At 39.6% G+C, this 26,723-nt stretch overlaps 1 protein-coding gene across 9 annotated transcripts in view; it reads left to right on the top strand.

Annotated features, from left to right (window-relative positions):
* Positions 1-26,723, top strand: part of sipa1l1 (signal-induced proliferation-associated 1 like 1) — a 296,284-nt gene that overhangs the window by 191,741 nt on the left and 77,820 nt on the right. For all 9 annotated transcript variants that reach the window (XM_078406241.1, XM_078406248.1, XM_078406247.1 and 6 more), the window contains 6 exons: positions 8,851-8,981; positions 13,860-14,048; positions 16,023-16,197; positions 21,304-21,407; positions 24,522-24,679; positions 25,577-26,153. In XM_078406241.1, the coding sequence (XP_078262367.1) occupies positions 8,851-8,981; positions 13,860-14,048; positions 16,023-16,197; positions 21,304-21,407; positions 24,522-24,679; positions 25,577-26,153 (1,334 nt within the window). The remainder of the gene's footprint in view (positions 1-8,850; positions 8,982-13,859; positions 14,049-16,022; positions 16,198-21,303; positions 21,408-24,521; positions 24,680-25,576; positions 26,154-26,723) is intronic.

The raw sequence follows: 26,723 nt of genomic DNA, 5'->3' as shown, positions 1-26,723 counted from the left end.
TTTTTAAGTGGGGAGAACAATTTCCATTCTTTTAAAAAAAAGTTAAAACCCGCTTACCGGGTCGTGGCTCACGCATTGAGTGCTGTTAGTCGCGAGGTGCGGGGAATGGCGTCGCGCTGCACCATGAGGGGAAGGCAGACGCGAGGCATGCTGGGATAGGCATCGGTCCTCCCGCTGGTCCTCCCGGGGGGGGGGGAGTGAAGAGCGCTATTCTTAAAGACGTGCGTGTCCTATTGTGACTCCACACGCTGAATAGTGGGGGGGGGGGGGGGGGGGGGCTCGCCCGAGTAACATCTCTCACAGTCGCATGGGTGCCAATGTGACGTCACACGCTGAAGACCTTCAAGAAATGGGTTAGAAAGGAAATTCTTAAACTTTAAAATCTCTCTAGCTTTAAAAATGTAGCTTCAATTTGAATGAGAGTTTGTTAGGCATTATGCCCAGAATAATGGTGAGTAACGTGCGCCAAAAATTGTGGCGTTATGGTGTACCGTTTTGGCTGGGCGAACCAAAAAAGTTATAGTGGACACATACACACATACAAACAAACAAACACAGGGTTTTAGTAATATACTAGACAAAGTGGGCCCATTCCTCGTAGAGGGGGGGGGGCAGGGAAGGGGAGAGGGTGTGACTGAGGAGGCCACTGTCTCCTCCCCCACCCCCACTCTAACTCTCCCCCACCTCCCCTTTCCCCACCACCCCCCTTTCTCCCACTCTCTCCTGCCCCACCCCATATTCTCTCCTCCCCCATCCCACTCTTACTCTCCCCCACCCCCCCTTTCCCCACAATCCCCCTGTCTCCGACTCTCTCTTCCCCCACCACCAAGCACCCCAGTTGTCCCCCTCCCCAGACCCACTCTCCCTCCCACCCCCACTCTCTCCTCCTCCCACCCTCCCCGTCCCCCCCACTGTTACTCTCCCGGAGTGGCAGACTATTGGAGATGGGCAGCGCGGCGGCGGCTTTGGCCTAGCCGAGCTGGGATTACTCGTGGCGGTTGTGGGGGTGAGGGGAGAGGGGAAAGAGGGGAGAGAGAAGCGAGAGGAGAGAAGCGAGAGGAGAGGGGAGCCCCTGATTGCGGGCGGGCGGCTCCGCTAACGAGGAGAGAGTCCGTGCATGCCCTATGGTGACATCATACGCACAGCAGCCCTTGGAAAAATGTGTTTAGAAAGAAGATTTTTGAACTTTAAGATGTCTGTAACTTTAAAAATATAAGACCAATTTAAATAAAACATGTTATAAACAGTCCCCACGAGAGTGGTGATTAAGGTGGCCCAAAAATTGTGGCGGTATGGTTTACTGTTTTGGCAAAATCACAGAAATACATAGATAGATACATACGGATATAGGTATAGGTATATATATACGGATATAGGTATATATGTATATATATATATATGTATATATATATATATATATATATACACAAGATCTGAGTTTAGTAGTATATATATTTATAAATATATATATATATATATATATATAGATAGATATAAGGGCATTCAATTTGGAACAATGCCAATCTGGTTTAATTTAGTCTGAGGAGGGAGTTGAAAGAGCAATAGGCAACTGCAGCCAAGGAGATGTCCAACTCTTTGCAAGGAAATAAAGGTACTTTCAAACTAAAAGTCTTGCAATATCCTTCCAGTCTCAGCAATTGATCAAATTGTAGAACTTTTGCCATTTCTAAATGGTGTACTTGAAATCAATGTTTTTATGGAGGATGGTATTGCTTTAAACTTTACTGCACTAGTTTGACTGTTAATTTTTGGACTCTTAAAACCCAAGGGACATTCATTGCCTTTAAAATATAAATTATTATACATCGCAGTCCCTTTTGAAATCAGTGCTTTATTTGGAACAAATCAGAAGGACAACATCTTAATTGTATTTTTAAAGTAACTTCCGTTAACATGATCTATTTCCACATGCAGAACTGTTGTTTCTTGCTAATCCTGCAGTAATTAATGTACAATTTAATCCTTCAGAATGTGATTGCAGTGTGCTGCTTGGAACATTCAGGCCATCATTACACTCACTATCTGCTACAAAGAAAATAACTAATGAAGTTTTTTTTTCTGATTAAAAGGCATTACTCTTATTTTTGTTTACCGTTTATGACTTCATATAATGTCCAATATAAATGATTTCCTCTCCTACCTATATTATTCTGGGGTTTTTTCTGGTTTATATAACTATATTAACTGAATTTCATTGCAGTATTGTACTGCTCCCAGACTGTTGCTTATTATTGGTTATGAATTCAGTGTTTCAGCTAATCTAGCTCCTTTACACAGGCCTATAAATTAAGATTTCTTGCTTTTAAAATCTGTTTTATTTTTAGGTGTCCATTTCATAATATAAGCATTGTATGTTTTTCTATCTGTACAATCTTATCATCTTTTCACCATTAATCTCACTGTTGTCCTGTCTCTTTTCATTTAAAGCTTTCATCCTCTAATGTTATCAACTTTTTAAATGGAAATACTCATACATCTGAACAATATGGAATAAAATGACAATCAGAAAAATTTAGAGGTTGCCTTTACATGTATTGCCTTTCATGCTCTTGGGATGTCTCGAAGATCCTCGAAGACAGTTACTTTTTCTCTTATTTTTATACAATCCCTCAAGATTAAGGATGACTATTCAGGTACACACTGTAAGCAACTCTGGCCATCAGCTGTGCACTGCCAGGTTCCATAAAAGGTGTTACGATGAATTAATCTGCTGCGATGAGAAGGGCTGATTGCTGCTCCAAATGGTGGTGTAAACCTCCATTCACGGTAAATAGGTTTGTTTACTTCTGACAGATGGCACCTTCAGTAGTGTAGTATTTCCTCAGTATTAAGTGAAATATTGGCCAAAGATGTGAGCACTTCTGGGGAGAAACCTGTTTCTAAATTTCATCACGAAATACCTTATCAGATCATAGACCAATTGAGCAGTGAAAGAACATTTTTGTTAGGTAATTATTCACTCCTCCTCCCCCCCCCCCCCCCCCCCCCCCAATGCCTTGGATCTATCAAAGTTCTATAGTGGAGGCACGCTGACATTTTAAGCTTCATCTCAGTTCTCAGGCCAATTTTTTTTCATTTAATTGTCCTTTAAATTTATGTAAAGTTCAAAAGATTTTGTTTCAAATTTTGTTTTGTGGAGTTGATTTGTGCCCGTTCCTTTTGATCAGCAGTCTTTTTCCAGACGGGTTGTCGGATAAGGATACTAACAGCCAGGGTTGTTTGTTAAAACATATTATATCAAATTAAATAAAATGTGCATTTAATTTTGAAAGAAATTTACATAGCATATTTGGATTACAAATCTTCAGATGATTGACAAGGTTTTGTAAAACTGAGTTCCAAATGGACTGAGTTCCAAAAACTGAGTTCCAAATGCATATGGCCAGAGATGCAGATGCACATTAAAAGTTTCCCCAACCTCATGAGTCATTTAGTTTTGTTTCTCTCACTATGTTTTGCAATGGCAAATTGATCCCAAAGCTGGCTTCTGACCAGAATGCCCCTGTGTAGCATTGACGGTTAATTAAGCCATATCCCTTGCCAGCTGTCCATAAAAAAACAAATGACTAACAAGCATTCAAGAATAAATTATCAAAAATTAAAATAAATTAATTACTAAAATCATTTAAAAATTAACATTTTAAAATAACGAGCATTTCAAATGTCTGAACAGCTTGAAACCCAATGGAAAGAATGTAAGTTCTCTGAACTTCTTTCCCACCCGTCTCCCTGAGTGGTTTCCTCTCCATTAGCATGAATGGAGCTGCTGAGCTTTGGCAGATCTTGTGTGGAGGAAGGAACTTCAGACACCGAAGATAGACATAAAATGCTGGTGAAACTTGGCGGGGCAGGCAGCATCTCTGGATAGAAGAAATGTGTGACATTTCGGGTCGAGACCCTTCTTCAGCTTGGAGTGCACATTACCCAAACATCGGAATAGTTGGAGTGCCAGCAACGAGGACTTCTGGAAGTTCAAAGCTCTTGAGATGATACAAGGGTCCTCAGTTGGGGATTGTCAGTCTGCTGCTCCTTGCAAGATTATTGCACCACTGTTATTGTGATCCTTACATTTCACCAGATGGATCTTTTTTGCTTGTATAATTTCAATGCATACAAGTGTGGAATAATGTGCTTTCCTCCTGAGTGACGCTTTACCATGAGCTATATGACCGGATGCCTTCCCATCAACAGTCTGTTCAGTGCAGGAGTACAATACAGCTGAGTCCAAACGTCAAATACTGAAGTTGTTGGAAATCTGAAAAAAAAACATAGAATACAATAAATATAAGCGGCAGGGAGTAAATGAGGTTCTTGAGGAATATAAAGAATGTAAAAGGAATCTTAAAAAGGAAATTAGAAAAGCGAAAAAAAGATATGAGGCTGCTTTGGCAAGTAATGTAAAAGTAAACCCCAAGGGGTTCTACAGATATGTCAATAACAAAAGGATAGTGAGGGATAAAATTGGTCCATTAGAGAGTCAGAGTGGACAGCTATGTGCTGAGCCGGAAGAAATGGGGGAGATATTAAACAATTTCTTTTCTTCGGTATTTACCGAGGAGAAGGATATTGAATTATGTGAGGTAAGCGAAACAAGTAGAGTAGTGATGGAAATTAGGAGGATTAAAGAAGAGGAGGTACGGACACTTTTGAAGAATATAAAAGTGGATAAGTCTCCAGGTCCTGATAGGATATTCCCTAGGACATTGAGGGAAGTTAGTGCAGAAATAGCAGGGGCTATGACGGAAATATTTCAAACGTCATTAGAAACAGGGATGGTGCCGGAAGATTGGCGCATTGCGCATGTTGTGCCTTTGTTTAAAAAAGGTTCTAAAAGTAAACCTAGCAATTATAGACCTATTAGTTTGACGTCTGTGGTGGGAAAATTAATGGAAAAGATACTTAGGGACAATATATATAATTATTTGGATAATCAAGGCCTGATTAGAAACAGTCAACATGGATTTGTGCCTGGAAGGTCATGTTTGACTAATCTTCTTGAATTTTTTGAAGAGGTTACCAGGGAGATTGATAAGGGCAAGGCTGTGGATGTTGTCTATATGGACTTCAGTAAGGCATTTGACAAGGTTCCACATGGAAGGTTGATTAAGAAGGTTAAATCGTTGGGTATTAATAGTGAGGTTGCAAGATGGATTCAACAATGGCTGAATGGGAGATACCAGAGGGTAACGGTTGACAATTGTATGTCAGGTTGGAGGCCAGTGTCTAGTGGAGTGCCCCAAGGATCTGTGTTGGGTCCACTGTTGTTTGTCATTTACATTAATGATCTGGATGATGGTGTGGCAAATTGGATTAGTAAATATGCAGATGATACTAAGATAGGTGGAGTAGTTGATAGTGAGGTAGATTTTCAAAGTCTACAGAGAGACTTGGGCCTTTTGGAAGGGTGGGCTGAAAGATGGCAGATGGAGTTTAATGCTGATAAGTGTGAGGTGCTGCATTTTGGTAGGACAAATCAAAATAGGACGTACAGGGTAAATGGTAGGGAATTGAGGAATGCAGTGGAACAGAGGGATCTGGGAATAACTGTGCATTGTTCCCTGAAGGTGGAATCTCATGTGGATAGGGTGGTGAAAAAGGCGTTTGGTATGCTTGCCTTTATAAATCAGAGCATCGAGTATAGAAGTTGGGATGTAATGTTGAAATTGTACAGGGCATTGGTGAGGCCGAATCTGGAGTATGGTGTGCAGTTCTGGTCGCCAAATTATAGGAAGGATGTCGACAAAATGGAGAGGGTACAGAGGAGATTTACTAGAATGTTGCCTGGGTTTCAGCACTTAGGCTACAGAGAGAGGTTGAACAGGTTGGGTCTTTATTCTTTGGAGCGTAGAAGGTTGAGGGGGGACTTGATAGAGGTTTTTAAAATTTTGAGAGGGACGGATAGAGTTGACGTGGGTAGGCTTTTCCCTTTGAGAGTGGGGAAGATTCCAACAAGGGGACATAGCTTCAGAATTGAGGGACAAAGGTTTAGGGGTAACATGAGGGGGAACTTCTTTACTCAGAGGGTTGTGGCTGTATGGAATGGGCTTCCGGTGGAAGTGGTGGAGGCTGGCTCGATTTTATTATTTAAGAGCAAATTGGATAGGTATATGGATAGGAGGGGTTTGGAGGGTTATGGTCTGAGTGCAGGTAGATGAGACTAGGTCAGGGAGAATGGTCGGCGTGGACTGGTAGGGCCGGACAGGCCTGTTTCCATGCTGTAGTTGTTATATGTTATATGTTATAATGCTGGAAATTCTCAATATGTCAGGCACGGTCAAGAGGGAGAAGCAGAGTTAACATTTTGGGTCACTGATCTTTTTTTTAATCTGGAAAAGGTGAGAGAGATGAAGAAAGCTTTTAAGTTGCAGAGGAATGGGGAGGGTTAGAGAGAATGAAGGGGAGATCTGATATCATGGAGGTGGCAAAGTAACAAAGAATTGCTGGAACCAAATGAAAGAGTGATAAAGGTCTAATGAGTGCGAAAAAGGACTGGGTGGATGAGGAGACAAATGTATGAAATTATCAGTAGAAAAGAGAGAATAAAAATGAAAGCTGAAGTTTGGAGATTGAACAGCTGGGAATGCAGCTATTTGAATTTTATGAAATTGTTGTTAAATTTTGATGACTGTCATATGCTGAGTTAGAAGGTGAGATTGAAGAGATAAAGTGACAGGTAACTGGAAACCAGGACTACCCGTAGGCTGCGCAAAGGTGTTTTGTAAAATGGTGAGGCAGGAGACCAGGAGTGGCGCTTACAATATTGGGAGAATTAAATGTGATTATAGTATTAGTGTATTTGGGTGCTTTATGATCTGTATGGATTTTGTGGACCATAGAGTTTGTTTGACGATGATTTTATCATCATTGCACTGGCTGATAGAACCTTTGCGTTTGTTTCTTTTCTGATAATCCTAGATTTATCTATCCTCCTCCTTCTTGGAACTGGTTTATTTTGATTTAATCGAGCTAGATTACAAGATTTTTGATAATAGGAACGATAGCAAAACATTATATAATGGGAACTGTTTGTCCTCGTGCTTTCCAGTGTGGAATGTTGAAGAATGTGTTTGGGAAACGTGTTTCTTGTTGGTAAAGAAAATTGCTTCCTGAAGCCTCAAAGTCAGTTGTGCACGCAGCTAACTGTGCTTTCAACGGTTGTTGAACTTGGCAGTACTTTGGTCCATGTGATTTTGTGGAACACTGTGTGATTAGTTGTAAGTTCTCATCACTCAGAGCTTGTCCAGATGTAATTATATTTTTGGTCAACTAAAGGAAAATGCTATCAGTCACATCTTGCAAGACTGTAAATGTCATTATAGACGATTTTAGTCAGGGCTTGGGGCAAATCATCTCGGTGAAGAATTCCAAAATGAACGTATCATCTAACAGATATAATTACTGGAACTAACCTTCGAGAGCTGATGTCAAAAAGATGCTCCACTTTTAATCTCTTCCCTCATCTTGAGCTTCTTCTGATGGTTGGCTTAAATTAGAGGGAAAGTCGACACCATCAACTTTGAAAGTTCAGTATATCTACGGGAGTCAAAATTGTCCCTCAACGGAAGGTTAGAGGCCCCCGACCGCTGGAGGATAGAGAAGGGAGTGATTGAACTTTTTTTCGCCTTCCATCACAGTGAGGAATGTGGAGGAGTCACTGTGGTGGATGTTCATGTTAAAATGTATTTTGTGTGTTCTGTTGCTTTTTATTGGTATGACTGTATGGCATATGAAATTCCTCATCTGTTGTAAAACATACTTGGCTAATAAAGTATGATTATGATTATGATATCTAAGCAGTAGTTTGTACACAGAAAATTTGTGTTTGGTTTACTCATTTCACATTACCTTTCCATAACTTCATATTATGAAATTAATCCTTGGTAAGAAAATACTTTACCCAAAATGCAATAGTAAAATGAAGTGTTGGAGTTTGGTGTAGATTTGAGGAAGTTTCAGTGTTCACAGTCCCAATTTCAATTTTACACATTAATGCTATAAGTGAAGGTCCTACAAGTTTCCATTTGGATTTTCTCATCTTGGGCACGATGAAATAATCATGGGGATTAGACATCTGTCAAAAACATTTCTCCAGGCATCTTTATCATTGTCATTTTCTCCATTGTCATCAGTTTTTTTTCTGTATCCTAAAGGAAGGAACAATTCCTTCTAGATTTAGATTTTTTTAGATTTAGATTTAGAGATACAGCACGGAAACAGGCCCCATTGGCCCACCAAGTCCGCGCCGCCCAGCGATCCCCGCACATTAACACTATCCTACACACACTAGGGACAATTTTTTAAAACATTTACCCAGTCAATTAACCTACATACCTGTACGTCTTTGGAGTGTGGGAGGAAACCGAAGATCTCGGAGAAAACCAGTTTATTTCAAGCTGATGGAGAAATGTGCAGGGAAGTTTATTCAGAAGCAGTACGTGTTTTATGAGGATTGTTTTATGTTACCGCCTTGCTCGATAGATAGAATTTTGGAATGCTGGGAAGAAAATGCTATTTTGAATGGACTTCTTTACAAATGATTGGGGTGAAATAGACCACTATCTTGCAATGATATGTCAACAACTATAAATCAAACATGAATGGATAAATTAGTCAGGATAATAACTTCATTTTCAAATTTAAATTTTTGCCATTTGTGACAAGATGGTAAAAATGATGCCATATTGTGATGTTGTGCCTCAAGAACTAATCTTTTCAAATGCCAATTGTATACACAGGCAAGTGGAATTCTGTTAGTGCTAATTTTATTTCCTGTACAAATAACTGGCATAACCAAATAGACTTTTTTTAAACTGACTTATGTTTCCACAGAACACTCAAACTATTTTGGGGTGGATGAAAATTTGGGTCCTGTGGCAGTGAGCATTAGACGGGAAAAACTGGAGGACAGTAAAGAGCATGGACCTCAGTACCACTACCGAATCATCCTAAGAACAAGTGAGGTGAGAGAAGTGAAACGGTTTATTATTAATTGAAGTGATGGTTCTATTGCATGCATTTAAAATTGTTCACCATGAATGCTAATCAAACATTTAACAAAAGGGATTCATACGTGTTCTCAAATTGCAAAAAACTGGAAACTGAAAATCTCAATAAATATTATCTTCCAAGTACCTCGCATATATCTCCTTGTAGCTTATTGATTTTGCATCTCTGCTACCACCTCACATGTCTCAGATGTCTCAGAAGGATGCCTTGTGCAATGATATGTAGTGACTATTTTCTCATATAAGGTGAGGGGAGAAAGAATTAGGCGAGAATAGAAAGATTTAATAGGAGCCTGAGGAGTAACTTTTTCACACATAGTTTGGTCGGCATATGGTACGAGCAGCCACACGCTGTGGTTGAGGCGGGTACTATAACAACACTGTACTACAACAACATTTAAAAGACATTTGGATGGTGCATGGATTGGATAGCCCGATCAATATATGGGTCAAATGCAGACATATGGGAGTAGCCTAGATGAACATCTTGATTGGCAAGGAGGAGTTGGGTTGTATAGCCTGTTTCCATGCTGCATAAATCCGCAGAAGATCAACCTAGTTTCCTCCCTGAATTGGCAAACAAATAACAGTGACCAACCTTTTTGCTTGAAGGAAGAGATGTTGGCTGGACATTGCTGCAATTGTTTTGTTGCTTGTGCAAGCAGTGCCGCAAGGTTTCTCAATGTCATTATAAGGCATTGTGTAATCTCTTGACTAAAAGACAGCATCTTTAACAGTATAACCAGGGCTATTTTTTTTGTGCAGAAGAGGCGCCAAAGATATCTGAGAAGTATTTATAATTGTGAGACAAGAAATTGTTCCCAAACTGCTCCAGTCTGGATAGCATGTTGTAATCATTGAATAGATTCTTAGTCCATGTCTGACTGAGACAGGTGTGCTGTCAATTATGTCAAGCTGGCAAATATGTGATTTTACCAAGCTGCAACTAGCTTCCTGTTCTGGCGATGGCATTCATCTGGAGCCCAACGCCATGGAAATGCAAACAGATTCAACATTAGACAATCACTTGCTTTTTCTGACCAATATTTATGAACAAAGTACTAAAATAATGGAAGACTGAGTCATGCCAGTAGATGTACAAAGATGTCTTCTTATATACCGTTTGGATATGGGCAGCAATTTAGTTACACACTGCCCATTTTAACTGGCCCACTACTGTGAAAATGCGAACTCTCATCAATTATCCCTTTAGAAATTCTGTAAAATGAGGTTGAAAATAAGTTTCAAACTCTCTCCATTAGTTCAGTGTTGATGACATTTCACAGAGATTTCCAGGCTCAACCAGTTTACACCAAAAAGGCAACTATCACTGAGAACCATTACTGATGTTAAACGAATGTTAAACAAATAATATTTTAGACTTAGGAAGTAATTTCTCAGCAGCTTGCAATCGATTTTCCACACTGAAGCTGTATTTTTACAGTCCCAGGGACTTTTATATGAGAAGTTGCAGTATTTGGTTAGTAAATTGCCTTACACGTACTGAGTGTGAAAAATTGTGTTTGTATTGCACTGTGATAAATCACTGTTCCGGTTTATCATTTGCTCTTTATATTTGTCCTGCAGTGAAGAAGCTTTCTAGTGTTACATGTAAGACCATGAACAATGACCACATGTTAGGTATTTCACATAAAGTGTGAAAGATTGTCAAGTAATTGAACAATGTGGAAATTTGAATGGTCTGAAGTTGAAAATATATTTTCCTAAATATGTTCAATTAATATTTTTAACACTTAAATATTTAAGGATTATGTCAGCTTTTAATGACTGTTGCAGGTGAGACAAATGCATCCTTTCACACGCCACTGAACTCCCTGAAAAGCAGTACTAATTTCTGTTGGGGAAAATTGTGTCGAATAGATTTGTGGATTACAAATTGAGGAAGAATACTGATATAAGATGACATTTTTCAGATCAGGGTTTGAGGAAAGTGAAAAAGTGTAGAAATCAGATATGGAAGCTGGCACATATAGTAGAGTCTTAATGTTTCCATTTTGAGATGGTCCGAAAGTACCTTTGTTAATTCTACACTTCAAATTGCTGTCTTTCTCCATTGGATTTCAAATCTAATCAAATATTTGCATTTTTTAAAATAACTAATCGAATGTGTTAACACTCTTGTGATTGCACATCGACTGGCTTTGTCTATGCATTATCAGTTGAGGCCAATTTGGAATGCAATAAAGATGTTGGAATAATTTGATTGCAGGCTAAACACGCCATTGAGATTTAAACAGCATTTTGTTTGCTTTAAATCTGGCACAATGGAGTTGATGCATGTGTTGTTGGTTTTTTGCCCCTCGGAGGTGAGGTGGTGCAGTTTGCTCAGATACCAGTGCCAGATACTGCGGTGACGATATGTTCTCATTCAAAGATTCAACGACTCTTTTCATACAATTACTGACATATGTCACATTTATGCCAGTAACAATGATAAGCAGAGGGTGTCACCCCAAGGCTACATTTCCTTGGCAAATAAATGGTTTACTTGGGACAGAATTTCTGAAGCCACTGTTAGCTCTGGGCAGGACTTGATCAGGAATATCAAAGGTACAGCTAATAGTTTCATTGTTCATTTGTCTAATAAAATGTAATCCATTTCAAGGTTATGGTATAGATTAGAATCTGTGAGCTGATCTCTTCAAAAATCTGAATTGTGAATTCTAATTAGTTTAGTTTAGTTTTGAGATACAGCACAAAAACAGGCCGCTCGGTCCACACAATCCATGCCAACCAGTGATCCCCGCACACAAACACACGAGGGACAATCTTTTTTACAATCTTACCAAGCCCTACAAACCTGCACGTCTTTGGAGTGTGGGAGGAAACCAGAGCTCCCAGTGAAAACCTACGCTGGTGACGGAGAGACTGTATAGACAGCACCCATAGTCAGGATCAAATCAGAGTCCCTGGTGTTGTAAAACAGCAAATCTACCACTGCGCCACCGTGCCGAAGTATTATTTTTAAGAAACCAAAATGTATTCTTCATAAAACCACACAATTACTTTCATATGGATTGACCAACGAACCTCGAGCACAAGTTATCTGCTTAATAGTAGGGCCAACATTTTTTATCTTCCAACATGGGTTCATATGCAGTTCAGGATACAACAGAGAGCTTGTTTAATTGTTGATTCGGAATAATTCATGCGCGATAAGAAATACATAAGAAATAGTAGCCTGCAAAGCCATTTGACTTTCCAGGCCTGCTTTGCCATTCAATACGATTATGTTTGATTTTTTTTTTAACCTCACTGCAACTTTCTGCACTAACCCCATTTTCCTTGATTACCTTAATATCCAAAACCTTATTAATTTTTGTCTGAAATATCCTCAGTCACCACATCTCCACAATTTCGTTTAGAGAGCCAGCATGGAAACAGGCTCTTTGGTCCACCGAGTCTATGCCAGCCATCGATCATCTGTATACTAGTTCTTAGTTATCCCACTTTTGTATCCTACACACTAGGGGCAATTTACAGAAGCCAATTCATCTGCAAACCTGCACGTCTTTGGAATGTGGGAGAAAACCAGAGCACCCGGAGACAACTCAGGGAGAATGTACAAATTTCATAGAGATAGCACTCGTAGTCAGGATCGAACCCAGGTCTCTGGTGCTGTGATGCACTGCTTTGCCACTGCCACCCTTCTCTTGTGTAAAGAATTTCAAAGATGCAGTGCTCTCTGGAAGAAGGAGTTTATTTTGATTTGAATCGTTATTCGCCAGTCCCTTTATTGTAAGATCCCTGCATCTAGTTTTTCCAGCCAGTGAAACCATTATCCCTCCATCTATCCTCAAGACCTGTAAGAATTTTATGTATTTCAATAAAATCCACCTCTTAGTCACTTGAACTCCTCAACAATAGAGGCACAGTTTGTTTAATCTCTGTTCACGAAACAGGCCTCTTATTCCAGGAATCAATCGTGAATAATTGTGTGGTCCCTATATCACAAACACATTTGCAAGGTGTTCCCAGTTAATGCTGCAGAACCTGGACTAAAAAAAATCAGTCCAAAATCCTCGGGTGGTGGGGTTATTCAGTCTGGTAGTGACATAAAATCAATCAGCTATTTTATCTGATTGTGCACTATCCTTAACCAGCACTCTGCTGTTGAAAGTTACGCATGCATCTTTTTTATAGTAAAGCATTATGTTGCATTTGTAATGTAGATTCAGGTTAATTTATAAACATGCTAATCCCCTTCCCTTAATTTTCAAGCAGGAAGGGAAATTTCCCTGTGCTTGATCTATTGGTTTAACTTTATATCCAAGCTCTAAATTCAACTCGATATAATCTGGGTAAGACCTCAATTCCAAACCAGACACCAAAAATGCATACGAAAGTAAGTTTTTAATATTTGTCAGAAATGCAACCAAGATAATTAAATGTCTTCTTTTTCATCACTGTTCTCAGCTGATACCTTTGGTTGGTATTGGTATTGGTTTACTATTGTCACACATAATGAGACACAGTGAAAAACGTTGCGTTCTATACAGTCAAATCATACCATGTGGTTAGTGATACCACAAGAGTCAGGCATTCTTCAGTGTTTGTATTATAGCTTGTGTGTGCATGTTGCACCCTAATGTCTATGTATGGACATTTATAACAAGATATTTGGTAATGATAAATGGGGCCCTTGTTGATTTTAATGTTTTCACTGCTCAAGAGTGGTGCTGATATATCACCTAACTCACCACAAACTGAGAATTGAACACTGAACCTGAGTCAATGTCACTCATTGAGTAAATATTCTAAAGCACCGGAATGGACAGCAATGTAAAATCTCGTTTGATGTTATTTTTCCAGCTGACGACATTGCGAGGTTCTGTTTTGGAAGATGCAGTTCCTTCAACAGCCAAGCATGGGACCGCCAGAGGTATACCTATGAAAGAAGTACTTGAATTTGCTGTCCCGGAACTTAGTGTTAACTGCCTGAGACTGGGACTGAATACTCCTAAAGTTACAGACCAACTCATGAAATTAGATGAACAAGGAGTGAGTATTACTTTGTTTAATCTTGCTTTCTTTATAATGTTTTTATTCTACATCCGTGACATGGAAGGAGGGAGGATTTTTGCTCACTTGCTCTCTTGCCACAGGTGCTTCACTGAAGACCATATCTAGGAGATGACAGTTTGGGGTTTTAATGAGATGAATGATGTATCATCTTTTTTAAGTTTATATTGATCGTTTAGAGCATGTCTGTTGTAAAGAACCATAAGGCGATGCAGCTAAAATCTTGGATTTAACTTCAACTGAAGTATTACAGCCTGCAGTTTATCGCTTGCTTGGGGATGTGATTGTAGACTGCAAATAATCTCATGACGTCAGTTATATTTTCCAGTTTGATGCAATAATCTTGCTCATCTTTTTCAACAAATCACACTCCTTGCATGTTTACAGGTGTTTAGGATCACTTAGTTCTATTAAGTGCTGATATAACTTACAAACATCCAAAACTACTTGTAGATTGAGTGAATGAGCACCCAGGAGATATGTGTTTAAGTGTTCTATTTTGTTGTAATTCTTTAGTTGAAATAAAATCATGACAATAATTTCTATTGGTACAGTACATAAGTACATGTCATGATTTTATTTCACTACCGACTTCTGTTTTGCACTACGATGGAAACCTAGTCTTAGCGTTATTAATTTAATTATTGATTATATTTATTTGTGTTACTGTTTTAATGTGCCTGTTAAGCTGCAGCCAGTAAAAATGTAATTGTTCTGTTGCGAGTTCATATGACAATTAAGCACTCCTAACTTGATTCTTGACTCTTCTTCCCATTTCTCCCACATCACACTATGTATGGGTTAATAGTTAATTGGTTACTGTACATTGCAGCCAGTGGGTGGGTGAGTGGTAGATTCGAGAAGGAGGTGACAGGCATATGCAAAAAATAAAATTAGATTAGTATAAAATGAGTGCTTTGTGGTCAGCGCATTCTCATTGAGTCTAACTCCTTCTCTCCAGCTCTTCAGAGATGCTGCCTGTCCCATTGAGTTACTCCAGCATTTTGTGTCTACCATTAAGTCTAAGGACCTGTTTTCATGTTATGCTCCTCCAAGGATAGTCACAAAATTCTGCTGGAGACTTTTCATGTGTTATCTAGATTATTCCTCTTCTGGAAATTTTGATATTGATACTATTGAAATCCTGATGCATTTTATTTCCCTTCAATCATCTTAATGTGAAAATTGCCACGTTTTTTATTGTTGTAAAAAGTGATAGGCCATCCAGATTCAAGTGCACTTTAGCACTGCTACTGAAGTATTGAAATTGCAGCCCATAAGCTTAAAGTACTGGCAGTACTTCCACACAAATGTCTAAATTTATCCTTGTGCCTGTATCGGTAAAGTTTGATTGCTGTCATCTTTTGTCTCGATAGTAACTGTGTTGTGACAATAGCAAAAATGATTTGATCATCAGATACTTTTATTAAACCTACATAATGCAATCTGCCAAAACAGAGGGTGATGAATTTGATGCCGTCGCGGATCCTTTACTTGTTCGGTAATCCAGATGGCTAGGTCCCCACATATTAAAAGAAAATCGGTTCAAAGCTGGCTCTTCTCTTGGAGAAGTGGTATTGATTAATTTTTTTAAAGAAATTACCATGAAGTTACAAGAAATCAACTGGATTATGAATACCACCAAGGAAGGAAATTCTCTGTTCTTTCCTGACTGGCCTTCACTGGATGCCAGTACTGCCGCTCCAAAACACAATGCTTTAGGTAAATGGGCTTGCTGGAATTTGTGCTATTTATGTTTCTTTGGAGAAGTCAAAATTGTATTCAAATAGATGATGATTCGGTGGTATAAAACCTATGGCTAGAGGTTATCGGAGAGTCCATTGCGATGCCATTTCGTTGATGCCCAACATCGCCAAAGAATTGATGCTTCACCAATCATTTAAGCAGCCACTGTGATATGATTAAATTGCAACCCATTTTCTATTCCAACAGCTTAGTTTCCAACACAAAGTGGGTGTCATGTACTGTAAAGCTGGTCAGAGCACAGAAGAGGAAATGTACAACAACGAAGTGGCTGGTCCTGCATTTGAAGAGTTTCTCCAAGTGCTGGGAGACAAAGTGCGTCTCAAGGGCTTTGATAAGTACCGAGCACAGCTGGATACAAAAAGTAAGAGGACTTGTGAGAATATGTGATTAGATAGCCTGGTGCGGGCTCAGAGTGCTGGCCTGCATCCCTCCACAATTTTCTTCCTTTTCCTCTCAGCTAAAGGCAATGGTTAATGATTATGTGGAATGCACGGAAAAATGCCAGGACTCGTCTGCAAATCAAGCAGCATCTACGAGATGAAAAACGGAGTTAATGTTTCAGGTCAAAGACCCTTCAGTAGTTTCTGCTGATCTTCTAGGTCTGCAGTCTCTACGTTTTCACCACCCCATGGACATCAGCAACTATCAGAATCTCGTTTTGGAAGTTCCCCTGTAAGAGCGACCTTAGAAAATGAATGGCAGTGGGCTCCATGGGAGCAAAGAAACAAAAGCTCCTATTTTACATGATCTAGAAGTTGGGCCAGGTGAGACATTTAGTGGGAGTGTCAGCAGACAACATATTTCGAGTCACACAGCATGGAATCCAGCCCTTTAGCTCAACCCGCCCAGACCCCATCCCAGCTAATTCTGTTTATGCGCGCCTGTTTGTTGAAACTTTTAGAGAGTCTGTGTCTTTTTTGAAATTTGGGGTGTTTTGTCTGTCACTGCTGTAGTGCAGGTTACCTTGACTTTGGGAAACCTGGCAAATGAAAGGAAGCAAGAAAGGCAGATCCATCAAGTAAGTATCTTTTAGGCGTGACTTGCTCCCTCCCTAACAACTCTACTCTCTATCTCTTTGAATTACTATCTACCTCATTGATGTACCTCAGCTTATCCTTGATCCGACTTTGCTAGCTTTACCTTGCACTAAACGTTATTCCCTTATCATGCATCTATATACTGTAAATGGATCGATTGTAATCATGTGTAGTCTTTCTGCTGACTGGTTAGCATGCAACAAAAGCTTTTCACTACACCTCAGTACACGTGACAATAACCTAAACTAAACTAAACTCTGAAAACATCCCTGTATTTCCTTTACTGAATTCCCCAACTACGTTTTTCTCTTCCACTCCAAATAACACTCAACACGCTTCCTTGGCTTTAGCCTTTGCTGGGCCATCGCGCTGATGCCAGCCAATCCTATTAGTTAAATTGGGCTCCGGATTGGCGACCCTTTTTTAGAACAGAACATTTACAGCATTTATACAGGTTGATTAGTACAGGTGTCAGAGGTTATGGGGAGAAGGCAGGAGAATGAGGTTAGGAGGGAGAGATAGTTCAGCCATGATTGAATGGCGGAGTAGACTTGATCAGCCAAATGGCCTAATTCTACTCGTATCACTTTTGACCGTATGACCATTTTCTGCTTTTGTTGCAGTTTATCTTTGCTTGTTGCTCCATGTGACGTAATCACTGGTTCACAATTTCTTTGTCAAAATGCAATTCATTGTGCGTTTCATGATGTTTTAGAAAAAATATCTACTTTTCCATCGCATTACTTTTACAATGCATGATGTTACAAAACTTAGTGTTCCATTAGATGTATTTTTCTGGTGTGTACAGTTCAAGTGTTTATTGTAATGCCTCATGTACCTGATCTGCTGAATCTTCCTGCTTATACCCACCCAGCTGCCGCTAGAGATCTTTCAACAAAATCCTTTGCCAACTTATTTGTTGTCAATAAATAATTTTTAATCCGTTACTTAAGATCTGATCCAATCCTCTTCTCCTCTGCCCCTGTGCTCTATCATTAGTTGTCTATTATATCTTGCACTCTGCAGGTTGCCATTACACACCAAGTGGAAAACTAGCTGATTTTGTTACATGGTTGAGTGATTGGCTGTCCGTCAGTCATCTTCCCTTTTCCAGTAACAGTTGAACTAGTAAGTTCAGGTGTTTCAAAGAAATAAAGGCAGTTCCTTGTGTTTATCTCCTGTGCTGCTTTCTCATTTAAAAAATAATAATTTCCCCATCCTGTACACTTGTGTCTGTTTGAAATGTATCTAATTGGCCCTTAAAGCTTGGTGTGATGAACACTAATCCCAAGGAACTCGGCTATATTTGACAATCAACTTGTATTTCATTTCTTATAGCATTAGTACCTTCCCCTTTGTGGGTAGGTAGACATGCTGCTTGAGAAAGGAGCTCTGCACATCTATTCTCCTTCTCAATGAGTGATGGGTAATTAAATTACTCCCTTTCACTTGATTTTTTTCTTTGTTTGCAGTAACGAGTTGCTTTTATAAATCTCATTTGTTTTCCAGCCATCAACTGATTAATTTCCTTACATTCCATTGTTTCTGCTTTTACATTAGCCAGTTTATTTCTCTGCACTTTTCTGAGTGTCTTTCGTTTATATTTTAATATTTTTTTACTTTTTACTGCTTGGCTCTTTTCCCAGATCTATTGCTTCCCTTTCTGTTGTGATACAGCGCATTTTTATGGAACAGTTCTCCCATTTCCAGGAATGCTGCCAATGACAAAATGAAAACCTTCCTGACATTTGCCCGTAGACATATGTTACACTTGCTAATCATCCTTTCTTTCCCCCCCCCCTGTATGTCTGCATGAATAATCCAGAGTACTCCCATCCCCATGGGCCTGCTGCTACATTTGCTGTCCAATCTTGTCTTGTAGGGTATTGACTTTTGCCTGTATGGACCACCTTTACCAGAATCTGTCCTAGTCTTTCAGAGATGCTCTCTGCTTATGACTAGTGTTGTAAAAAGACCAATTGTTTTCGTGAGGCTGTTCTGCAATATCAGCAGGTATTTGGTTCTGTGAGGGGCTATTTAGAACACCAGGTGCAGATTATCTGACTGCCGTAGTGCATATAACCCATTAAAATGAATCATTTATGATATGAAATGTTACGCTTGATGTTTAAACCAGACGGCCATGATTAGTTGCACGTCTTAGTACGAGCAGCTAAAGGGACAAGAGGAGGGCATTCCCCAACCACGTGAAAACCTTCTTCCTGACATTGGCCTTTGGACATACGTTACACTTGCTAATTTTCTTTCTTTTTTTTTTCTCCTGTGTGTCTCTACTAATAAATCTGCTCTTTGCTTATGACCAGTTGCTTCTGCAATATCAGCTGATATTTAGTTCTGTGAGGCTGACATAAATATGCCACGGACTGCTGTGGAGGCCAAGCAAATGGATATTTTTAAGGGCATCGGGGTTATGAAGAGAAGGCAGGAGAATTGTGTTGAGAGAGAAAAAGAGATTAGCCATGATTGAATGGCGGATTATATTTGATGGGTCGAATGGCTTAATTCTGCTCCTAGAATTTATGACCTTATGAGGCAATTCAGATCACAAGCTGCAGATTTTCTGACTGCAATGGTGCCTATAATCCATTAGCATGAATCATTTATGGTTGAAAATTTTAAGCTTGATTTTTGAACCAGAGGGCACGTGTTAGTACGAGCAGCTACAGGGATAAGAGGGCGGCATTCCCCAAACACATCTCCGACTCCCATCATTGGGGGATTCTCTTAGATATTCCCTTAACATCTCTTCATCTGCATTCTGTCGTCATTAATACTGTGACCTAATATCACCCCTGGCAGATTATTTTTCTCCCCTCTTTACTCTGTGAAGAAACTGCCTGTTTGACGTCAGTTGCCTGTGGATTTTGCCTTCCTAGTTCGTTTGCATATTTCTACAAAGGACAGTAGCAGTTACAGCACCCGTCCAAGGGAACTATTTGTCATGCATTTACTACTATGTTAAAAATTCATGAATTATGTATAGTTTTGTGGTGTGACATTTTGTCATGGTACAGATAACAAAACATGCATACATTTGTGAGGTGTTGTAATGTCTTTGACCCAAGCTGCTTTCCAGTAAGATGTCAGGTCTAAAAGGTGGCTCCATCTAGCTGTAATCAACAAAGTGAATCTATTTATTGATTGCTATTCTTAAAAAATGTGGGAGGCATAAACAAGAACAGTCCAATTCAACAGAAATGGATTTACTTTTAAAGTAGCTTATTAAATCTGAGAGTCAATAAAATGTCTTTAATAAATAGTTTGCGCTGATATAAATATGTCATTATTGATAGTCAAATCCGGCCTAACAAAAAAGATAGCAGATGTTTCTTTGTACCAAACTGTTTACAGAATTTACAATTGAATAAAGTCCGAATGAAATAATTCAAGTTCAGAAAATGTTGCTGAGTAATTCTATGGTAACAAGTGATGAAAATAAGAAACAGATAGTAATAAGTCCAATAATAATCTATCCCAAAACCCATAAAAGATTTTCACATACTCATTAAAAAAAACAGTTGAAGGAACAAAAGTACCAGATTTTAGGCAGTAGAGCATTCCTAATCAAGGAAGTAAGTTTCCCTCCCAGAAGTTATCCTGCAGCAGGATCAAAAAATATTTTCAAGAAAGTCATTAAAACTATTGTATGGAGATTTACTCATCCATAATCTTCCTGGTCAGATTCTTTATGAGTCTATTAGTTTTCACATAAGCCATTTCTTATTGCTCTTAACCTAATATGACCTAATCTTCAACAAGGAGAAGCAAAATAAGTTTTAGGAGTTGTCAATTTAATCCATATAACCCAGAAATTTCAGTCATTGGGAATAAAGATAGAAGACCACACTTGTATGAATACAAGAGTTAGTAGACGTAAGGGTACTATTGAGTCACTGCTTAGAATTTAATAGAATATTAAATTAACTCCTTTGAAGTTCCACTGCAGATAAAGTAAACATGGAATTTGTCACTGGATTTTTGTTATTTCTTCCTTGAGTCCAATTTAAGTCTATTAAGCAACACATTATATGATGCTGAAATCAATGTATTGGGCTGCCTTTGTCCAAGTTCTTTCAGGTTTCCTTCAGGCTATGCTTAGAACTGCAAATTTAAGTTTCAATTTTTAAGTAGTTATCGTTATTTCTGATGGTATCCTCAATTATTCAGTTTTGATAATGAGCTCACAAGGTTGCATTTTATGTTTGTTATCGATTATGATTTTGCAATTTGCTGAGTAAGTGATGGTTAGCAGTGAATAGCCGTCCTGCGTAAAAGGCTCTTCAGATGTTGTGATATGTGTATTGAAATTTTCCATTTTGCCTGTATGCAGTTCTGATTTAATTGTATTCACATCGGTGTTTTTCCAGTTTCTCACAAAAGATGCTAATCCTGCTTTGCTATGTTTTCAGCTGACTCAACTGGTACTCATTCCCTCTACACAACCTACAAAGATTATGAGATCATGTTTCATGTGTCCACTCTGCTTCCTTATACACCAAACAACAAGCAGCAGGTAGGCCATGGTCCTTCAGTCAGAGAAAACTTTCCTCCTCTTTTAGAGTCTTTATTTAGCCACTGGTTTGTGATTTGCCATAAATTCGTGCCTTTAACACATTAACTCAGTTTGTCCCATCTGAGGAAAAGTGTAAATGTAAACATAATTTATAAGCAGATAACACTTAAAATCAAGGAATTCGGATATTTTGCATTTTCTTTCTCCCTCAGAAGTGAATTGGAAGCCTCAGTTGTTAGCTACATTGGGGCTTCACCCAGTGACCATTTCTCATGTTTATTTGTTTGCAAAGATATGTATCTTGTGTATCAACATCTGAATCAATCTTCTCGTGCAAAGGTAACAACCAAGGACAAAATTAATAGGTAACTTCTACTCCACCATTGTTCAATAATTATGGACACACATGCTGGATGAGAAACAATTTTTGCACATCTAGTGAGATCAAATTTAGAACTTTTCTATTCTGTAAGTTTCTGCAAAACTTGGTATCACAACAGGTTGTGCATCCGCACAGTGGGCCATTTGCTGAAGCCCCTGCTTTTATCATTTAACTTCTAGTGATAGGGGTTAATATGTATCAGAACACATTTCCTCTGTATTTGTACTGAATGTGAACTGGAACAAGCCTCAGCCAAACATTCTAGCAATAGACCATAGGCTATTTTGCCCTTCAAATCTAACCCATCTTCTGCAACATTCATATTTGGAGGAGTGCACTTTGACCATCCAAGATAAAGTATTGCATTCGATCTGCACTTTTGTTCCAGACACAATAAACACACTTTTTAACGTTCAATGATTCAATTATACTTTATTGTCACATGTACAGTGAAATTCCTTTTTTTGCATACAATTCAGTAAAAATCTTATTGTGCATAGGCACAATCAAACCTAAGTGCAAGAGTGTAGGAACAGTAGATTGCACTGAGAAACCACACAACATGCACTTGGCCTCAGTGCGCAGCCCAGCACTATCAGCAGAAGAGTATGAGGTGTTATTTTATTAAAGAGGTGTTATTTTCATTTTAAAATGTTCAATGAGATTGGCGTGCTGCTGATGTAAAGTGTTGTAATGGCAGTTGCATTAATAGTCCGTATGATAATAGTCTTTGCACAAGTATGGCATTCCCCGACAGACATCTATCACATGCCACAATTGATTAACTGGCATCTGTCAAGTCCAGCATGTGCCAGGTAACCAAGCTTTTACCCAATACCATCTACAGAATGCAATACAATGAATGGCCAAGTTTACCATGCTGGCTTTTCCCAACCTTGTGTTTGAGAGAAGTGGTGGAAAAGCCATTGACCTGAAATACTTGCTCGGGTTTTTCTTTCCACAATTACTGCTTGATCGACGTAGTTGAACCATGTTCTAATTTTAGATTTCCAGCATCTTCAATATTTTGTTTTTGTTTTATTCTGGGCTGACACATCTATAATCAGAGATCACATTCTCAGAATAACGGGTTAGAATTTCAGTCTGAAATGAGAAGTCTTTTTACCTAGAGGGTGGCGAGTCTTTCCCATTCTTATCCTAGAGAGCTGGGGGGACAAGGGTGCTGAGCCATGAACAGGCTTGAAGGGCCAAATGGCTTCTGTCTGCTAATTCTTATATTTTTATCGTTGTTGATTTTCATCAACAGAAATAAATAATTCCTCACATTGTCTATTTATTACTGTTAATCTTCTGAACTTAAAAGCAACTATCCAGTCAGTCAAACTTTGTCTTTTAAACACAAAGTTCATTCTGATATATATGCACTGCACTTTTCCTTGCACAATATGTATTTCATGAGGTCTGATGCATAAAACTGAATGCACTACAACAGATGAGTTATGATCAAGGGTCTATAACCCAATGAAACTTCCACACTTTTGTGCTCCAACCTTTCCAAGATAACCAAGATTCTAATCAGCATTATGTTTCATTTTTATACTTGTGATTTTGTGTACATCAGCATAAAAACCCCTTGGTTCCTGTACAACTCCAAATTTATTTTACAATGAAAGCAATTTCATTTCTCTGATCTAAAGTGGATAACCCCATTCCTCACCAGATTGAACTCCATCTGCCATAGTTGTTGTCAGGAAGCTTGAGATTTTCATCTTTCTTTCAATTGCCCTAGAGTCTAAGGCATCTGATGACATCAGCAATAAAGCTGATTAGTGTTCACAATTCACTTCAAATGTTCATCTTCTCAATTAAGATGTTCCCAGTTGAATTCTGTTATCGGGCTTCTCAATGGAACTTCCATAAGTTTAGGGTACAGTCCCAACCAGGCATGTGAATTTTCCGCATTTCCGCGGATTTCCCCGTTTTAAAAATCAATTTTCCTCGCTTTTTGCATGATTTCTGCGTTTTTCACTTTGCCAAATAAATGGAGAAATTGGATCGAAAAAAAGAAAGGAAAAAACCCCGATGTTTTGACTTGTAATGAACACAACGGTTCTGCTAGAGATCGCTAGGGGTTCCGCGATAAATCCCCCGTGCCCTGGAAGTCTCCCTGAAAATGTGTCACCGAGGCTGGGCAAAGCAGCCAATCTCGACCTCATCGGGACTCCCACGGCCGATCGGTGAGTTGAATTTGCAACCTGTGGCCAGGGCTCTGGAACTCCAGCCCAGTTGGAGCCAGCAAATCTATCCCTAAAGCCGACTTCCTTCGCCTGCTGGATAAACCAGCAAAGCTCTGAAACCAAGAGTGCCGGAAAATCAGTGTGTGTAAATTTTCAAAAAAAACCCCAATTTTTTTGACCCCCTTTTCCTCTTTTTTTTTTTGACCTCACTCACATGCCTGATTCTTCAACCTACTTCATGCGGACATTGGGTTATCTTTCTGCTAGTTTGACTTGCACTACAATGCTGAGAACTATATTCGGCACGCTATATGTTTCTTTTTGCTTTACCTATTGTACTTGAGTTTGGCTTGATTGTAATCATGTATATATTAACTGGTTTGGTTGAATAGCACGCAAACAAAGCTTTTTAGTGTACCTCAGTACACATGACAATAATAAACCTAAACTTAAAGAATTAATAGGCGGTGAAAATTTGAAGAATGTGTCTTTTCATTTACAAGAGACTTTTGTTTTTCCCCTTTATGATTGTAGCTGCTAAGGAAACGGCACATTGGGAATGATATTGTGACTATAGTACTGCAAGAGCCTGGGGCCATGCCCTTCACCCCGAAGAACATTCGATCCCATTTTCAGCATGTCTTTGTCATTGTAAGAGTGCACAACCCATGCACTGAGAATGTCTGTTACAGGTAAGGCAGGACAGTGCAAATTCCATTTCCATCTTTTTAGTTTTAGCTTTAGTTTTAGAGATACAGCACGGAAACAGGCCCTTCAGCCCACCGGGTCTGCACCGACCAGCAATCCCCGCACATTAACACTATCCTACACGCACGGGGGACAATTTACACTTGCACCAAGCCAATTAACCTACTTACCTGTATGTCTTTGGAGTGTGAGAGGAAACCGAAGATCTCGGAGAAAACCCATGTGGTCACGGAGAGAACGTACAAACTCTGTACAGACTGCACCCGTATTTGGGATCGAACCCGGGTCTCCGGCACCGCAAGCTCTGTAAGGCAGCAACTCTACCGCTGTGCCACCGTGGACCATAATGCTTTTAATGAGGAGGAAATATTGCAATGGTCCTGCTACTGATACATATAGAGCGGCTGATGATTACTGCTATAGTAATGTTGGCTGCAGTTCTCCGGGAGATATATTGTAAACATAGGTTGCCTTTTCAGTATATTAATTTCTTTTTTCCCCTTTTGTTTTCTCACTCTCCCCCTCTCCCTCCTCCTCCCCCTCCCCCTCCCCCTCCCCCTCCCCCTCCCCCTCCCCCTCCCCCTCCCCCTCCCCCTCTCTCTCCCCCTCTCTCTCTACCCTCTCTCTCTCCCTCCTCTCTCCGCCCCCCCCCCCCATCCCCCTCTCAGAAATTGCCTAGTCATTGCTCAGAATCTGTTCCGAATTACATTCAGGGCTGTGTCTGTGAGTATTCTGTATGCAGGGGAGAATATGCCCCATGTACATAATATTCCAGGAAGCATAAGAACAATCTATATCCAAAGTGCTTGTGCTTAGCATAAATTCTGACAGCATTTCTTCAGTCATGTCCAGTTAAAGTAACTTGGATTTTTGTTTTGTAGTGTTGCTGTGGCAAGATCCAAAGATGTGCCTGCATTTGGACCACCCATTCCCAGAGGAGTCACCTTCCCCAAGTCGACAGTCTTCCGGGACTTCTTGCTAGCAAAAGTGATCAATGCAGAAAATGCAGCTCACAAGTCCGAAAAGTTTCGTGCCATGGCGACAAGGACACGGCAGGAGTATTTGAAAGACCTGGCAGAGAACAGTGTCACTAACACACCCATTGATCCTTCTGGAAAATTTCCTTTTATTTCTTTGGCTACAAAAAAGAAAGAGAAATCAAAGCCTTACCCCAATGCGGAAATGTACAGTTTAGGAGCCATTGTATGGAATGTCCACGCGGAAGACTACAGCTGTGCTGCTGAGATTGACTGTTTGCTGGGTATCTCCAATGAGTTTGTGGTACTTATTGAAGAGAGCTCCAAGCAGGTGGTGTTTAATTGTTCCTGCAGGGATATTATAGGCTGGACTTCAAATCTCACAACCATTAAAATCTTCTATGAACGTGGAGAGTGCATTTTTGTGAGGACTTTTAATAATAACGTCGAAGAAATTAAAGAGATGGTCAGAAGACTGGAGGTAAATCAAAGTTTTATTACTTCTAAAGCCATTAATTCGGTGTTTGTTTTCATTGTGAGAAATCCCTGTTTCTAAATCTGCATTGGTGACTGGTTTGAATTAGAGCTTAAATCTGATGGAAACAATATGTGCGCGATTTAACAGTGAAAACCACAATTATTGTTGTCTTCATTATTGCCAGTAAAAAATATTGTTTAACCACAAGTTAAGAAGCAGAACGCAGAGCCTAAAAATGCCATTCCATGAGACTGTCCCAAGCCAAGCTTTGACCTGAGGCAAAGTACAGCAGTCGGATTAGTTGGGGTGAATCTCCCACTTCACCATTCCCTGTAACAACCAGCACTTAGCTGTCTATCTAACAGAAACTCAACATCTCAACATTACTATGCCCCTGAGCGGGAATATCAAGCTTCCAGTTCACTAGATATCAGTCATGAACTGCCTGGCTCGTGATGTTGATCTCGCCAACTACTCTGCCTCTTCATGCTTAGAGAGCCAGGAGAGTTGGAGACCTGCAAATTGAAACCTGAACCATCGGTAACCAAATAACTTGAAAATTACTGCTCCAAA

The sequence above is a fragment of the Rhinoraja longicauda genome, chromosome 10 (genome assembly GCF_053455715.1).
Source record: "Rhinoraja longicauda isolate Sanriku21f chromosome 10, sRhiLon1.1, whole genome shotgun sequence".
Classification (NCBI taxonomy): Eukaryota; Metazoa; Chordata; class Chondrichthyes; order Rajiformes; family Arhynchobatidae; genus Rhinoraja; species Rhinoraja longicauda.
This window is presented reverse-complemented; position numbering and strand designations above follow the sequence as displayed.